General features: G+C 35.7%; 1 protein-coding gene across 5 annotated transcripts in view; it reads left to right on the top strand.

Annotated features, from left to right (window-relative positions):
* The window catches only part of UNC79 (unc-79 homolog, NALCN channel complex subunit), a 267,685-nt gene that overhangs the window by 93,645 nt on the left and 155,653 nt on the right, over window positions 1–18,387 (top strand). For all 5 annotated transcript variants that reach the window (XM_043434509.1, XM_043434507.1, XM_043434506.1 and 2 more), the window contains 3 exons: window positions 10,007–10,071; window positions 15,137–15,225; window positions 15,871–15,911. In XM_043434509.1, coding sequence (XP_043290444.1) covers window positions 10,007–10,071; window positions 15,137–15,225; window positions 15,871–15,911 — 195 coding nt within the window. The remainder of the gene's footprint in view (window positions 1–10,006; window positions 10,072–15,136; window positions 15,226–15,870; window positions 15,912–18,387) is intronic.

Below are 18,387 nucleotides of genomic sequence, written 5' to 3'. Positions count from 1 at the left end.
TGCAACTTAACAGCATTCATTGATGAGATGTAAGTTTTCTTGTTGTGTCTTTAGGATTTTCTGTTTATAATATAATGTCATCTGGAAGTAGAAATAAGGTTACATCTTCCTTTCCAATTCTCATACCTTTTATTTATTTCTCTTGCCTAATTGCTCTAGCTGGGACTTTCAGTACTATGTTGATTAGGGGTGGTGAGAGTGGGTACTTTGTCTTGATCCTGAACTTAGAGTAAAAGCTTTCAAACTTCCACCACTGAGTATGATGTTAGCTGTGGACTTGTTATATATGGCCTTTATTAATGATGAGATATTTTCCTTCTATGCCTGATTTGTTAAGATTTTTTTTTTTTATCAAGAATGGATATTGAATTTTGTCATATGCTTTTTCTGCTTCTGTTGAGGTAATCATATGATTTTTTCTTTCATTTTGCTAACGCAGTGTATCATATTTATTGATTTGTGTTTGTTGAACAACTTTTTCATCCTAGTGATAAGTCCCACTTGATGTGCTGTTGAATTCAGTTTGCTGGTATTTTATTGAGAATTTTTATATCTATATTCATCAGAGAGATTGGCTTTTACTTTTTTAGTAGTGACCTATCTGTGGGCTCCTAAATTCCTGATGTGTTCGCCAAAGTTACTTACTTTGGCTATATTGGAAATACAGTGTATCTCTAGCACTATGTGACCTCTAAAATCACTGTTCAGCTTTTAGCCATTAAGCCATTAAGCTTGTGTTCTCTGCTAGTCCTTGTAGAGCTTTTCTGTGAGCCCATGAAGTTTAGGATTAAGCCAAGGACCTGAGGAGCATCCTTACACAGATTTATGGGACCTGTTCTCTGGCACTCCCTGTTGTTCTTACTTTACTCAATTTCCAGTTGCCTTAGCAATTCTTCACTGTGATGTTTCCTCTACTCACTGAAAATGCTAATTACTTATTGGGATCCACTTCTTTTTGCTGCAGTTTGGAAATATTCCCAGGCAGAAAACCAAAGTGAATGTAGAACTTTATTTGTGTGTTCTTCCTTTTTCAAAAGATTGCAATCTTGTGTTAAAATCTACACCCAGTGTTGGAAATGAATTGCTTTATACATTTTTTTCCAGTTGAAGGTTAAGTCCATATATTATTAAAATATCATGGTTGTAATTGAAAGTTCCCTTATTTCTTCAGCAATGGCTTATACCATATTCTCATCTTTCTTTCTGAAATTCCAATGACACATGTGTTAGATCTTCTCTCCCATGTTGTCTATGGATATTTCTTGCATTCTCCTCTATTTCATCTTTCTATGCTTCATTCAAAATCTCTTTGTCTGATTTTTCTTCCTCCTCATTAGGTGTTTAGCCTCCCAAATGTATTTTTCATTTTGTTAATTATGTTTTTAAATTCTAGAATTTCCATTTGGTGCTTTAAAAGTTCCAATTATTTGATTATAATCTCTAATTTGTCTTACTTTATAGCATATATTAAGCATATTTATTTTAAAGTCTGTTTCTGATAACTCAGTATTCTAGATCTCTGGAGGCTATGATTCTATTGAATTTCTTTTGCTTTCTTATCTTTTTATTTTATGTTCTTAAAAAAATAATTGTGCAAGATATTAGATAGAAAAACTATAGAGTTAATTTGGGGTTTAGGATTAAATTGTATTTCTTCAGAAAGTATTTATGTTTGCTTCTGGAAGGAAACTGTAGACATTGGTAACCCAGGTCACTTTAATGCAGCTCAAAAAAAAAATCTATGGTAAGTTCTTGAGATATTTTGAAGCTGATCTTCAGTCCCTATGAGGGTTGGTTTATTTCTGTTTCCCCTTTACTCCTAGGGTGTGACCTCTTGGGACCTCTACCCACAGCCTTGGGTGATTTTTAGGTTTCCCATTCTTTGGTAGTCAACCAGTTCCAAATTTAGTTCTCTTGTGTCAGAGAGTCTGTTGAAATTGGCTCATGTTGCAGAATTGGCAGAAAGAGAAATAGGCAAAGGAGAAAGAGTGGACTCAAATGCCAGGTCCACCTTTTGGCAATCCCTTCTTCTTTTGGATCATGGCCCCACAATTCTCCCATAAAATTCTCTGGGTCCATTTGTTTTTGCATTTAATTGTGTCTGGTTTTCTAAGTATTCTCAGTAGGAGAATTGGCTTGAATTAATTTGTATATCATTTCTGGGGAAATAGAACTCAGAATTTTTTTTCTGTAATATTTTCAGTGGTGGAATGTATATATTTTTCAAGGTTAGGTATATTTAAGAGTGTCTTTCTATTTCATCATGAAAAAAAACTCTGCTTCACTGTGAAAAATATGTAAAAATTGCTTCACTGTTTTCTGGCATTCAGAGTTATAGAAGACAAGCCTTAAACCAGTGATTTTGTCTGTTATAGAAGTTACTTTTGTTGTTCTTAATTCATGGAGCCTTATCTGTTTTCTTTAAAAAAAGCTTTTTAAAAATATTGCTGTATAAATATATTTAAATTAATTTGTCATAGCTTTTTTTCCAAGTAGCAAGCATCTTTTAATTTCATTGCTCAGTCACCATCTGCAGTGACTTTTGAGCCCAAGAAAATAAAGCCTGTCAGTTTCCATTTTATCCCCGTCTGTTTGCCATGAAGTGAGGGGACCGGATGGCATGATCTTAGTTTTTTAAATATTAAGTTTTAGGCCAGCTTTTTCACTCTCCTCATTTATCTTCATCAAGAGGCTCTTTAGTTCCCCCCTTGCTTTCTGCCATTAGAGTGGTGTCATCTGTATTTTTGAGGTTATTGATATTTCTCTTGGCAATCTTAATTCTAGCTTGTGATTCATCCAGCCCAGCATTTTGCATGATGTACTCTGCATATAAGTTAAATAAGCAAAGTGATAACACACAGCCTTGACATACTCCTATCCCAATTTTGAGCCAGTCTGCTGTTCCATGTAGGTTCTAACTGTTGCTTCCTGACCTGCTTATAGGTCTCTCAGGAGGCAGGTAGGGTGGTCTGGTATTCCCATCACTTACAGAATTTTCCACAGTTTTCTGTGATCCATAGAGTCAAAAGTTATAGCATAGTCAATGAAACAGAATAGATGTCTTTCTGGAGCTCCCTTGCTTTTTCTATGATACAACGGATGTCTGCAATTTGATTCCTGGTTCCTCTGCCTTTTCTAAATCCAGCTTGTACATCTGGAAGTTCTCAGTTCACACACTGTTGAAGCCTAGTTTGAAGGATTTTGAGCATTACCTTGCTAGTATGTGAAATGAGCACAATTGTATGGTAGTTTGAACATTCTCTGGCATTGCCTTTCTTTGGGATTGGAATGAAAACTGACCTTTTCCAGTCCTGTGGCCACTGCTGAGTTTTCCAAATTTGCTGGCATATTGAGTGCAGCACTTCCACAGCATCATCTCTTAGGATCTGAAATAGTTCAGCTGGAATTCCATCCCCTCCACTAGCTTTGTTCATAATAATGCTTCTTAAGGCCCACTAGACTTTACACCCCAGGATGTCTGGCTCTAAGTGAGTGACCACACCATTGTGGCTATTCGGGTTATTAAGACCTTTTCTGGTACATTTCTTCTGTGTATTTTTGCCACATCTTCTTAATCTCTTTTGCTTCTGTTAGGTCCTTACTGTTTCTGTACTTTATTGTGCCCATCTTCGCATGAAATAGCCCCTTTGTATCTCTAATTTTCTTGAAGACATCTCTTTCCCATTCTATTTTTTTCCTTTATTTCTTTGCATTGTTTGCTTAGGAAGCCTGTCTTACCTTTCTTTGCTATTCTTTGGAACTCTGCATTCAGGTGGGTGTATCTTTCCCTCTCTTCTTTGCTTTTTGCTTCTCTTCTTTTCTCAGCAATCTGTAAAGCCTCCACAGACAACCATTTTGCCTTTTTGCATTTCTTTTTCTTGGGGATAGTTTTGATCACTGCCTCCTGTACAATGTTACAAACCTCCATTGTTCTTCATGCACTCTGTCTATCAGATCTAATTCCTTGAATCTATTTGTCACTTCCACTATATAATCATTAAAGGATTTGATTTAGGTCATACCTGAATGGCCTAGTGATTTTTCCCTGCTTTCTTCAATTTAAGTCTGAATTTTGCAATAAGGAGCTCTTGATCTGAGCTATGATAAGCTACAGGTCTTGTTTTTGCTGAATGCATATGTTGGTATAGCTTCTTAGGTTAATTTTCTTTATAACCTAGTTGACTTTTACCCTAACTTGAGCACTATTTATTGCATTGAATGAGTGTTTCTAATTTTGCTGTTTCATTTTTAGTTTAATTGCATTTATCATTTGGCAACCCACTCCAGTACTCTTGCCTGGAAAATCCCATGGACGGAGAAGCCTGGTAGACTACAGTTCATGGGGTCGCCAAGAGTCGGACACGACTGAGCATCTTCACTTACTTCTTATCATATCTTTACCTAAATCTGTTTTTGTTTCATTCTGTTAGTATCCTTTGTCACCTTAAATTATTGTGACTTTCTATTCCTGTTTTTATAGAGGTCTTGTGTTCTTGCTTTATGTTCGAGATGCCATATACTTTCCTAATTTGATTCAATGGCTAGATGATAATCAGATAAACATTTTCTCTCATGTTTCAGTACACTGTTTCTTTTCCTTTGAAGTATACATTTGGTTGATCCTTCATTTTTTAAAAAACAATTTTATTGAGTTATAATTTTCCTTCAGTAAAAGAATACATTTTAAGCATAGTTTGTTAACTTTTGACAAATGTATATACTAATATAATCAAAGCTATAATCAACACACAAAACATTTCCATCATTCCCAGAATATCTCCAGCTTTCTTTTCAGTAAGTTCATCATAGACAACCACTGATCTGCTTTCTGTCATTATATACTAGTTTTGCCTGTCCTAGGATTTCATATGAATGGAATCACATAGTATATGCTATTTTTGTGTCTGCTTATTTCAGTTAGCATAATGTTTTTAAAGTTTGTTCATGTTGGTATATCAGTAATTCATTTAAAAAATATTGAATAGTAATGCATTGTATGGCTATATCACAGTTTATCCATTGGTTTCTTGATGACCACTTTTACCTATCATGATTAAAGCTATAAACATTCATATAAAAAAGTATTTTTTATGAAGATACACATTTATTTCTCTTGATAAATACTGGGCTATGAAAATACTGGATTGTTTCATAAGTATATGTTTACTTTTATAAGAAATGTCCAAATAAACTAAAAAAATCTTTAATTTCTTTCAGCGATATTTACTAGTTTTCAGTGTACAGGTCCTATTGATATTTTGTTAAAGGTATTCTTCAATATTTTATATTTTGGATGCTATTGTAAATAGTGTTTTAAAATGTAATATTCTACTTGTTTATTGCCACTATATAGAGTTATAATTTACATCCTTCAACTTTGCTAAATTCACTTAAGTTTTTGTAGCTTCAACCTTGCTAAATTCACTGATTTTTTTTTTGTAGCTTATCTGTAAGTTTCTTAAGATTTTCTGTATACATGATTTGCTTTCTTGCAAATAAAGATAATTTTTTTTCCTTCTAATATGTTTGTCTGCCTACAGGCCTGGTTCCCTCCTTCTCTTTCCCTTCCTTCCTTTCTTTCCCCACTTCCTTGCTTATTTTCTTTTTCTCATTGCACTGGCTCTTATCTCCAGTTTAATATTGAATAGAAGTACTGAGCATGGATTTCTTTGTTTTTCCCCTTCATTTGTGGCGGGAAAGTGTTCAGACTTTCACTGTTAAACATGGTGTTAGCTGTAAGTTTTTCACAGATGCTTTTTATCATGTTGAGGGAGTCCCCATCTATTCATAGTTTGTTGAGAATTTTCATTGTGAATGAATGTCAGTTTTTGTCAAATGTGATTTCTCCTATTAAATGATCATATGACTTCCTCACTTAATTCCATTAATAAGGTGAATTACATTGATTTACTTTGCAGTATTAAACCAACCTTGCATTCCTGGGATACGTTCCAGCTATATTAGCCTGCCAGACTTAATTGCTCATTTTTTTGTTAAGTGTTCTTGCTCCTGCATTTATGAGGGATATTGATCTACCTTTCTTTTATTGTAATGTTTTAATCTAGTTTTGTTTACAAAGTAATGCCGGCTTCATAAAATAGGTTGAAAATTGTTTCCTTCTCTTTTATTTTCTCAGTTTATGTAAGATTTGTATTATTTATTCCTTTAATAGTTAACAGTGAATCCATCTGGTAAATCCATCTGGTCTTGAGGTTTTCTTAGTGGGCAAGTTTTGCATTATGAATTCAATTGAATAGAATGGGGCATTTAACTGTCTACTTTTTATTGAGTTGAATTTTGTGATGAATGTGAGCATTTCATCCAACTCATGTAATTTATTGGCATGTGTCTAGTATCTGCAGTGATGTCCTACTTTCATTCCTGACATTGATAGTTTGTTTCTTTATATTTCTTAATTCATCAGTCTACCTAGGAGCTTATCAATTTTATTGAACTTTCCAAGAAAAACCACAGCATTTGTTTTATGATTTTCTGTTGGTTTTTGTTCTCAGTTTTATTGATTTGTACTTCTATCTTTGTTATTTTCTTCCTTCTACTAATATTGGATTGAATTCGTTCTTTTCGTATCTTATTAAATAGAAGTATCAATCGTTTATTTTGGACGTTTAAAATTTTTCAGTGCAAGAATTTAAAGCTAAAAATTTCCCTTTAAGCATTGCTTTAATTGCAGCCTACAAATTCAAAATGCTGTGCTTTCATTGTATTTTAGAAATGAATAATTTCTCTTTGATTTATGGATTGATTAGAAGTAAGTTTTTTTAAATGTACAAATATTTGGTTATATTCTAGATATCTTTTTGTTATTTATTTCTAGTTTAATTCTATTGAGGTCAGAGAACGTAGTTTATTTTATCACTCCGTTTAAATTGTTGAGGCTTACTTTATGGATGAGAATATTGTCTTAGTAAATGCTGCCTGTGCCCTTAGTACATGTCTCCTAGACATTGTGTCTGTTCCAGTTGTTGAGTGGAGAATTCCATCATTATCAATTAAGTCAAGTTGCTGAGAATGTTGTTCAAGTCTTCTATTTTTACTGATTTTTTTTGTCTGCTTGTTTCATCAATTACTGAGAGAGGATTGTTGAAATTTACAACACTAATTATGGACTTATTTCTTCTCTAAGCTCTGTCAGTTTTGCTTTATATAATTTGAAGCTCTGTCATTAGATACACTCATATTTATGGTTGTTTTGTTATATTGATGAATTGACCTTTTCATCAATGTGAAATATCGTTCTTTGTTCCCAGTAATATTCTTTGTCTTGAAGTCTACTTGTCTGATATTTATATAGACATTCCAGCTTTATTATGATTAGCATTTGAATCAAAGCAGTTTTTCTCTCATCAACTTTAACTTATCTCTTTTTATATTTCAAGTGTGTGTTTCTCTTAGGCAGCATATATTTGGGTCATGCATTTTGGGAAATTTAAATCCTATTTGACAATCTTTGTCTTTTAATGTATTTATTGTTTAGGCTATTTATACTTAATGTAATTATAGATATTATTAGGCTTATATCTGTTATCTTGTGTTTGTTTTCTATTTGTTGCATCTATTCTTTGTTCCTTTTGGATATCTTGCCTTCTTTTGGATTAGTTTTTACTGTTCCATTTTTCTCTCTTTGAATTGGTAGCTATAGCTTTTTTAAAAAAAGAATTACTTTACAGTTCTTCAATTGCAATATGCACCTTTAACTTCATAGTCTACCTTCAAATAATATTATACTAGTTTGCATGTAATATAAAAGCCCTGTGCACTTTCATTTCCTCCTTCCCATCCTTTTAGTTTCTCATCAAATATTTTTCAGTTGCCAAGTTGTGTCCAACTCTTTGCAACCCCATGGACTGCAGCATGCCAGGCTTCTCTTTCCTTCACTATCACCCAGAGGTTGCTCAAACTCATGTCCATGGAGTTGGTAATGCCATCCAAACATATCATCCTCTGTCACCCCCTTCTCCTGCTGCCCTCAGTTTTTCCCGGCATCAAGGTCTTTCCCAATGAGTTGGCTCTTCACATCGCGTGGTCAAAATACTGGAGCTTCAGCTTCAGCATCAGTCTTTCCAATGAATATTCGGTTTTGCTTTCTTTCAAGATTGACTGGTTTGATCTCCTTGTAGTCCAGGGGACTCTCAAGAGTCTTTTCCAGTACCACAATTAGAAAGCATCAATTCTTCAGTGCTCAGCCTTCTTTATGTTCCAACTCTCACATCCATACATGACTACTGGAAAAACCATAGCTTTGCCTATACAGACTTTGTCAGCAAAGTGATGTGTCTGCATTTTAGTACACTGTCTAGGTTTGCCATAAGCTTTTCTTCCACGGAGCAAGTGTCTTTTAATTTCATGGCTGCAGTCACCATCTGCAGTGATTTTGGAGCTCAAGAAAATAAAATATGCCACTGTTTCCACTTTTCCTCCATCTATTTGCCATGAATGATGGGACCAGATGCCATGATCTAATTTTTTGAATGTTGAGTTTTAAACCAGCTTTTTCACTCTCCTCTTTCACCCTCATCGAGAGGCTCTTTAGTTCCTCTTCACTTTCTGCCATTCAGTTCAGTTCAGTTGCTCAGTCATGTCTGACTCTTTGCAAACCCATGGACTGCAGTATGCCAGGCTTCCCTGTCCATCACCAACTCCCAGAGCTTACTCAAACTAATGTCCATTGAGTTGGTGATGCCATCCAACCATCTCATCCTCTGCCATCCCCTTCTCTTCCCGCCTTCAATCTTTCCTGGCATTAGGGTCTTTACTAATGAGTCAGTTCTTCGCATCAGGTGGCCAAAGTATTGCAGCTTCAGCTTCCACATCAGTCTTTCCAATGAATATTTTTCACTCTCCTCTTTCACCTTCATCAAGAAGTTCTTTAGTTTGTCATTGACTCCTGCCATTAGAGTAGTATCATCTGCATATCTGAGGTTTAGAATACGGCAATTTACAAAAATGTCCTACTTTCAAACATGTAAACCTATGACTTTTTTATGGTGGAATATTGTTAACTAAGTGCTTTGGGCTATAGAATCTTCTGGATGATGATAAGTAATTGTAATTCTTGTTCTGATCTGTCTCAGTTCTCTTGGTTCTTGTCTTCACTCTGTGTGTATACTGTGTTGAGGAGTTGGGTGTGAACAAACTAGCAGAGATTTAGACTGTGGGTAATGTGTGAAAGTCAGTTCGATCCCTGGGTTGGGAAGAGCCCCTGGAGGGCATGACAACCCACTCCAGTATTCTTGCCTGGAGAATTCCATGGACAGAGGGCCCTGGTGGGCTATGGTCCATAGGGTTGCAAAGAGTTGGGCATGACTAAAGTGATTTAGCAAGTGCAACATGTGAAAGAGGTGCATTTCATGTGGGCAAGAAACTCATCTTTTCAGTCTCCACATTTTATGGGGATGGGGTGGGAAATGGAACGGTGACATATCCACTTGTAGCAGTTATTATGAATATGAAAACTTCTTGGTGCCAACAATCTAGGCTGTTTAGCCTAGTATGCTATAGTGAAAAGAACAGAGTTTTGAGAAGCAAGAGATATGTGTTCTAGTTGCAGCTTGTCACTTACTAACTCTGTGGCCATAGCAACCTAACCTTTTAAATTTTAACTTACACATAAAGTGAGGTTAATAATCTGCTGTATCTCTCCCACAGAGTTGTTTGGAGGATCAAGTGCAACCATAAATGTAAAAACTTCTAAAAATTTACTAGGCATATCATCATGTAGTCATATTATGGTATCATCATGAAGTAATATTATGGTTTCTGGGTATGCCACCTTACACTAGCTTATCTTCCCAATGGGAAAATGGATGGAGTTGTGATATGTTTGCTAAATTAGAAAATACTTCATAGATTAAAAAAATAATTATTTTAGAAAATCTGGTGATGGTTCTATTTAGGAAAAGGAAAAGCAGTGAAAAAAGAACTTTTTTTACTTAGGGCACAAATACTTTCAGTGAGAAATGCTCATCAGCTATGCTTTGATTTACAGCTTGGAACCCTATCCACTGCCAGCACATCGAATGCCACAATGCAATTAACAAACCAGCCGTGAAGGTACTGTTTTACCAGACCTGGGGCAATATTGTATTGTCAGTAGTGAAATTATCAGGAGCAAATTCCTAAATGAAAGGGAGATTGCATCCTTTTCTGTAAAGCAGAAGCCTATTTTCTGTGGTAGTCTCAGATTAGTATACTCTGCTTTGATCTGACTGTATTTTGGTGGGTTGGTTCAAGACAGAGCAGTGCATAGTGGTGTCTGCAAATTTGGCTCTGAGTTCATAGCCAAGTGCTGTCGGAAACTGGGATAGTCACCAGAGTAATCCTGGTGAAACACATCGTCCTTGACTGGTTTCTATTTGGGCTATTAAACTCAAAGAGATGTACTTTGCCCTGTTTTGATGTGTTTGCTACAACTTATGAGTGGTCTAGTGTATTATTATGTGAATTCAAAGTCATAGGGCAAAAATAGATAAATTTGTGAAGTCTGAGCTCAATTCACAAATGTGACTTTTGTTGAAATGACTGAGAGATTGTTGGATAGCAAATACATAGAAAATTACAGTAGAGGTAAGGGAACAGTGGTTTAGAAAGGTCAAGTAACTCTCCTAAGGTCACACAGCCTGAACTAGGTACCTTCTCAGCCTTATTCTTTTTCTAAAACATCAAATTGGTTCTGTCCTATTATGACCCTGAATCTTTGAAGTTGAATATTAAGAAACATGATCACATCACTTAACAAAATTATTTATGATATATTTGTCAGATACACCAGTTGGATAGAGAGACCTGTGTCTGGATTTGCAAAGGTTAAGTTTTATATTACCACAAGTGGGAATTAGGCCAAGTGACTAAAGTTCAAGTTACTTTTTAGAACCTGTTGTCATTGGAGTTTGCCTCCCTTGTTCTATAGATAGGTAGATAGGTAGGCTGTGAAGATTACCAAATAATAGAAAAATAATATTATCATTTTATAGAAACAGAGTAGAAAAGGTAAAATGAGATATAAAAAGTATGAATGGAACCACAGAAATATAAATGAAATAAAGTATGTGTTTCATACACCAAAAGTGGAAAAGGAGTGTCAATCATCACATCGTCATCTAGACATATCTTACCAAAAAAGAACATCTTTGTGTTATTATGCTTTATCTTTTCTTTTGATGAAAGCAAATTGGATGAATTTATGCTTCCTGGTGGCTCAGACGGTAAAGAATCTGCCTGCAGTGCAGGAGACTCGAGTTTGAGTCCTGGGTTGGGAAGATCTCCTGGAGAAGGGAATGGCAACCCACTCCAGTATTCCTGCCTAGAGAATCCTGCGGACAGAGAAACCTGGCAGGCTGCAGTTCCTGGGGTTGCAAAGAGTTGGACATGACTGAGCAACTAACACTTGCATGCTGAGAAAGAGCAGGTGAGGGTAACCCAACAATGGCAGCACAGTCCTCTCCCATTCCGCTATGTGCATCTTTCCGCAAACGTCCATAGACGTTTGGGGTTCACAGGTACTCTCTGGTGTGAGGACATTTTGAGCTAAACACAGATGAGTTCGAATGTTATTCACAGAGCTCAGCTTAATTCTTCACAATGGTGAGACTTTCACGGTTCCCCTGGTTTCTGTATCTGTCTTTTCTTCTTTCTGCCTGAGTCACAATGCCCTCTTTTGGTTTACCCAGACATCAACAGAAAATCTGTCTAATTTTCCAGTTATTTTTACTTGATTTTATGTCAGGCTGCATTCTGATTAGAAATGGCTTTTGGCTTCCTTCCCACAGAAGTCATCATGAATTAGAAATTCTCCCTCTCTTCTAGGCAAACAGTCCAGTCCTGTCCTCTGGACCAGCCTCAATTTTCTCACAGGCCGTTCCCTATAGCCAGTCCTCCAAAATAAGCCAAACCATTCTACCTTCTGTCACTTTTAAAATAGAGGTAGAATTCACATAGCATAAAACTAACTGTTTTAAAGTGGAAAATTCAGTGGCATTTATCACATTCACAATGTTATGCAACCACCACCTCTGTCTAGTTCTAAAAAGTTTTTCTCATCTGTAAAAGATTACTTTCTCAACCCAAGTTTTCTTAAAGAACTTCCTCTTGCATTTTTGCTCTACGCTTCCCAGAGAGGTAACATTCTTACTGACACTTCCTGTGCTGGGGCTGGTTTTACCACAGGTCTGGCTCAGGGTTGCTCTTTCTTTGTGATATGAGCATTCCCCAAATCCACAGAGATATGAGCATATGACAATAGATCAAGTTACCCCAAATTCAGAAGCTTATAGAATAATGTTAAATGAGAAGAAAATTATGAAATTACACAGTATGATGCCTATTTAGCTTAAAAATTAGGTATAAGGATTTTATATTCACATTCACAGTGAAAACCAACTGATAATGCTCATTAAAATGGTACTAGCAACTGCATTGAGATGGAGAGTTAATGAGTTATTTAAATTTTCTTCCTTCCTTTTCTCCATTTTCTGAAGCCTCTGCCTTGGGCATGTATTATATTTATAGATAGAAAATAACTATTTTCAAATGTAACAGATCAGTCAGATACGAACATATTAATATGGTTGTAAACTGATCTGTTCAGAGTAGAATGGGATTGACAGTACTAGCCACAAATCTAGTTATGGGTTATGTTAATTCATTTAACATGTCAGAGATCAACTAGCTAATCACTATTAACTATTTATAGTTATAACATCCTAGGAGTTTTTTGGGGTGAGTGGAATGAAAAAATATCTTTGTCTAACCAAAGTATCAATGACAATAGAAATGACAGTAAATTAATTATACTGAAGAACAGGTCCATATAGGGTATTTGGGAAAACCTCGGGGATTTATCTTCACAAAAAACCCAGTATCTCCATAACAGAGAGGCATAACACTAGGCAGCAATTGTTACCAAACTAAACTTGGGTTGCCCCACCTGCATGCAGTAAAGCTAAAACTACTGATACCAGGTTGTGGTGAAGGCAAGTGCAACATTTATTGTAATGTGCCATACAAATAGTCTGGGACAGGTAGTGCTGAAACAGCAAAGCATTTTCAAAGGCCAAGTGAGGTGAGGGAGCCGGAGGCGATCTCAGGGTCTGTGGTCAGCTCGACACAATTCTCCGACTGGGTGAAGGTGGGGTAACACAGCAGTGTCACAGGGGTTAACATCATCAATCCTTAGGCACAGTACATCTGGGGCTACGTACTCATGATCATCAAATAAACTTCTTCCATTTGGTGGTGGTTTTAGTATCTATAAAACAACCTGAGAAATGTTCATCAGATACTGTTATCTGGGTAACTTCAGAGAGGAGCTACAACAGAAGACTTGGGGGAGGTGTCTGTCTCCGGAAGGCCCCATCAGGTCCTGCTTGGTTACATAACTGTGAAAGTTGTTCAGTCGTGTCCGACTCTTTGCGACCCCATGGACTACACAGTCCATGGAATTCTCCAGGCTAGAATACTGGAGTGGGGATCTTCCTTTCTCTTCTCCAGGGGATCTTCTCAACCCCCGGATCGAACCCAGATCTCCCACATTGCAGGCGGATTCTTTACCAACTGAGCCACCAGGGAAGCCCGGTTACATAATAATTTGCCAAATAGAAAAAATATTATCTTTTTTTTTTTTTTGCAATAGGTTGCAAAAAAGTAAGAACAAGAGCCAAAAGTTATGATAGATTCTAAAAGGAAAGTATGTTGGAAATATAGTCGATTATATCACACTCTGCTTTTTGGTTTTACTTGGTCCTACTTGAAATAGCACCTTGTGAAATAGGCTATGGCTCTCAGCCAAATCTGACCTGCTGCCTGTTTTTGCAAATAAAGTTTTATTGGAACACAGCTATGCTCATTTGCTTATTCATTGTCTCTGGCTGCTATTACAACAGCAGGGTTGAGTAGTTGTGACAGAGAATGTATGACCCACAAAACCTGAAATTGCCCTTTGGCCATATGCAGAAGGTTTACCAGTCCCTGATTTGACATGCCAAAAAGTGGTTATTCGTTGCATCAAAGGAAGCATGAATCTTACCTAAGGAAAATTTTCACACTGGGCCTTTAGCACCAGGGAATATATAATTTACAGATTTTGATGGTATAATTATTTAAATTCTAACCCTTGCTTCCCCAACCATTGAAACTCCTAAGGGTTTTAACTTTAAATGACAAGCTGTTTGGGTTATAAGTTCAGTTCACTTGTCCCTTTAAATCGGTGAAAAAAAAAAGAAAAGCAACAAAAACTAAAGAAAAGGCAGAGTGAAGTTTTAGAAGAATTTGTGTCCTAGGTATGTTAACTACATGCTTAGCTATAGCATGGATTGATTATTTCTTGAAGGGCAGGAACAGAATTCAAAATTTCTTTGGTATGTCATAAACATTTAGACTGATGCAAAGTACAAAATCCAGTTTGTCTTCGAATATTTTGTCCATTTGAAATAAAACATCCAAGTATTTGAAATATCCTAGTGATCACTTAACATGAACACTTTTCATCTTTGTACTTAGGCTAATGAAAATAGCCATAAATAATTGAACAGAATACTATACAGTTAAACAAACTACAGATCATATGTGGACAAAAAAAAAAAAAACAACACCTGAAAGTGAAAGTTGGATATCTAGATTTTAGATTCCGGAGTAAGACAAGGGAATCACTCAATGTTAGATTTAATGCTAAATTTTCTGAATGAGGTCTATTGAGAAGCAAAATTCTCTACTGCCAGCATTCCGCTAACAGTTATGATTTTTAAATCTTAATAATGCATTTTCCTATTCCCAAAGAGAGATTACTGTGTTTACCACATTACAGAGGGAATTACTGGGTGAGTAATACAGAAGCAATTTGAACAGCCACTGAATGAGATGATTTTTTATCTTTGTAGAATGAGGATGCATTTCTTGACACTACTTGTTTCTTGCATTGCAAATAACAGGAGAAATGAAAAACCACACTAGTCACATTTAAATCGCCGTATTGGAAAAACAGTTTTAGGTTGAATGGGTTTTACTAAAAAATGTTTATTCTGCTTTGCTTTCAAAAATCTGTTACTGAAACATTTGTGTCCTTGACATACGGGACGTGATAAATGGGGCAAGAGAGTTCATTCTGTCTTTTCCTGTGTTTCAGATGTGTATAGACCCCTCCTTGTCTGTAGCTTTGGGTGATAAACCACCCCCGTTGTATCTCTGTGAAGAATGCAGCCAGCGGATTGCAGGGTAGGTACAAAAAAGGCAATCTAATTGGGCTACGCTGAGAAGAATAATCACTTCGTCTTATATTGATTACGTTACTCTCATTTCCCATTAGCCTCTCAGTTTTTTAAAGGTTAGCTTGTCAGATATTTAATATATAGCAAACTTTCATTTGAAAAGACATCAGCTTTGAAATGTTTCAGTATTTCTCTAGCTTTGAAATGTTTCAGTATTTCTCTCCATGTGACAAAAGAAAGCAATTCCACTTAATAAAGCAGCTCCGATTTTCAAATGACCCTGTTAAAAAGGCCACAGTGAAAAAGAAAAGAAAGCTGTGGTTTTCAAACGTGACATAAAATTCATATGAGTTTTCTGTGCTTGTTAGTTTCACAGAATCACACTCAGCTTTCTACAAATCATGCGTATTTTGGTTGACTTAATTAGCATCTGGAAAATATCATTTAAAGATAACTGAATATGATGAAATGCCTATAATTTATAATTTAACTGGAATGCATTAGACATTTTAGAAGTTTATTAGGATAGTGCTCTTAATTACATGTCCTTTCTTTTAGAAGTGTTTTAACAATAGCGTGCAGCTTATAAACATTCATGTGGAAGGGTAACATTGCAGAAAGGCTCAAAAATGGATTCTATTGTTCTTTATAGGGACCACAGTGAATGGCTGATTGATGTTCTTCTGCCGCAAGGTATGGTTTACTTCAGGAAGGATGAATAATAAGTAATTGTGATGGTATAGTTGATTTGTCTCCTTTTGTACTGTTTTTATTTTACAAAGACAGCAACCAAAGTATTATTTGCTATGAATATTCATTTATATGAAGCATTGTATCAATGTCTTGGTTGTAATATACCCACACATGAATATTAAGGGAAGAAGTATTACTTCTACCAAAATTAAGGGTAGGTGTTGGAATCAGGATTCTGTATAACCAAAGCTGAATTCTGTCTTAAGGGATTTTCTGTGTTGCCAATGATATGCTTGCTGTGCCAGGCCAGAACGAGAATAAAAAACATCAGTGAGAAGAGCATTGAATAATAGGTCTTTCTTCTGCCACTGTTACTAGCTCTGTGTTTTTAGGGAAAATCATTGAATCATTTTGAGTGTCAGTTTCTCCTTCAGTAAAATGGGATAAATAAATATATCTGGCCCATCTCAGTGAAAAGATGAGATTGTAATGCTTGCAGTTTGTTAGAGTTCTGAAAGCTATGCCTGGTAAGCTAGCAGGTGGAAGACAGAACATTTCTCTATGTGTGGGGAGGCAGATATCCCAGTCACCTAACTGCAGGCTGAAATGATCAGGAAAAATACTCAGGAAAGCAGAAGAAAGATGAAAGGTGGAAAAAGCTGGGGGCATACTGAGTATAGATCAGACATGTGGGAGGAAATTGATCTTTAACTTCAGAGGTAGATAATAGAAGAACTTACATGAAAGAATTTACATGTAAACACTTTATGTTAACTAATTTCAGTTTTTTTTTTTAAAAACTAAAGGAATTTGCTTGACGATAATTATACATTGTTTCTTTATAGCTTAACTCAATATTAGATTATCTCAACCTTAAGAAATAAATTATTTAATCAGTGCTCTGCATTTGTAAAATGGATCAATAATGTCAGCCGCTATATCCTCCAAAGAGACATTTAAAAATTTATATAAGAATATCTGTAAAAAGATTTGGGTTTACATGGGTAAAGGTAACTTTTCCCCTCTTAAATTAGGCTACCTTGCAAGTGAACTTCCAGTGCTCTGAGGTAAAACCCATAGTCTGGTTCTAAATTACATTTTAAATACAGTTAAGTCCCCCTACATACAACCCTTCCAGTTGTGAGCTTTCAGAGATGCAAACTTGTGTTCGCATGTCCGATCTCATAAGTTAGTTCACATGTCTGGAATGTCTTGGGTGCGTGCGTCCTCCACAAGTGATTGTATTTTTGTGTACTTCACTGTATAGTACTGTATTATATAGAGTACAATAGTACAGTATCTTTATTTCAAGCCCAGAATGTCTGGAAGCAAGCATAAAAGCAGTGGTATATACAACTGATTGTGTTAGTTGGGTACCTAGGCTAACTTTGTTGGACATGATGAACAAATTGGACTTACAAATGCACTCTCAGAATAAAATGTGCAGTAGGGGACTTGTTGTATAGATATGTTGCTGAATTCTGGTCATCTCCAGATAATATTCATCTGTTGAAGAAAATTGATCATAACTTTTCATTACTTATCCAGAGAGATGACCCACTAACCTCAGCTTAAGATAAATGCCAGGATATCAAACTGTTAAATAACCATTAATTAAACAAAATCTGTTTTAAAAACTGAGTTGTTAATCTCATTGATTTGGCATTCACTAATTCATAATTTCCAGATGGAGTTTGGGAGACATTTACCTTTGATTTTGTTAGTAAGTTGTGATATAGACTATTAGCAATGGTTTAATTTATTTTTTGAGCACTTACTATTTCAGGGGAAATGTTAACAGATTCTTAGAAAAATTATTTCCAAGTTTTATCAACCACTAATTTTCTTGGAGATAGTTGGTATGCCTACTAAAAAGAGTTTTATCCATTTATTAAACTTAATCCTTAAGTACTAAGGTAGTTTGACAGCCTTACTCCAACTGACCTATCCATGGGTTTGAAAGATATTTTCTCTTAATAAGCCTGCAACTGGTTTTGCACTAGTTAAAGACTGATGTTAGTTGATAATTTTGAGTCTAATTCATTTAAGTTATTAAGTTTTTTTCCTACAATTCTGATATAGCAAATCATCTCCATGGTGAAACTTTATCACATCAACTCAGTGTCATAGCATAATGGAAGAGCAGTAGACAGGGAATCCAGAGACATTTCTGGATTGATTGGTCTCTACCTTTGATAGTCTGTATGATCCTGAAGAACTCCTATAACCCTCAATTTTGTTCTCTGTCAAATGACTGGGTGAGATTAAAATTATTTGATCTGAATTCTAAGTCATATCTGAGAAGGTTGAATTATTTCTAAGTATAGGTAAAGTATTTGCAGCACACAGGTATTTTTAATCTCATTAAGAATGAGTAGATGACAATTCATGAGACAAAGGAGAAAGGTGTTTTGGCCAAATCTGGAGGTTGTGTTACTAAGCTTGTTTTTACTCTTCTTCATGGCTGCCCTTATTT

This window comes from Cervus canadensis, chromosome 17 (assembly GCF_019320065.1).
Source record: "Cervus canadensis isolate Bull #8, Minnesota chromosome 17, ASM1932006v1, whole genome shotgun sequence".
NCBI lineage: Eukaryota > Metazoa > Chordata > Mammalia > Artiodactyla > Cervidae > Cervus > Cervus canadensis.
Note: the sequence above shows the minus strand (reverse complement) of the source record. Positions and strands in the feature narration are given on the sequence as shown.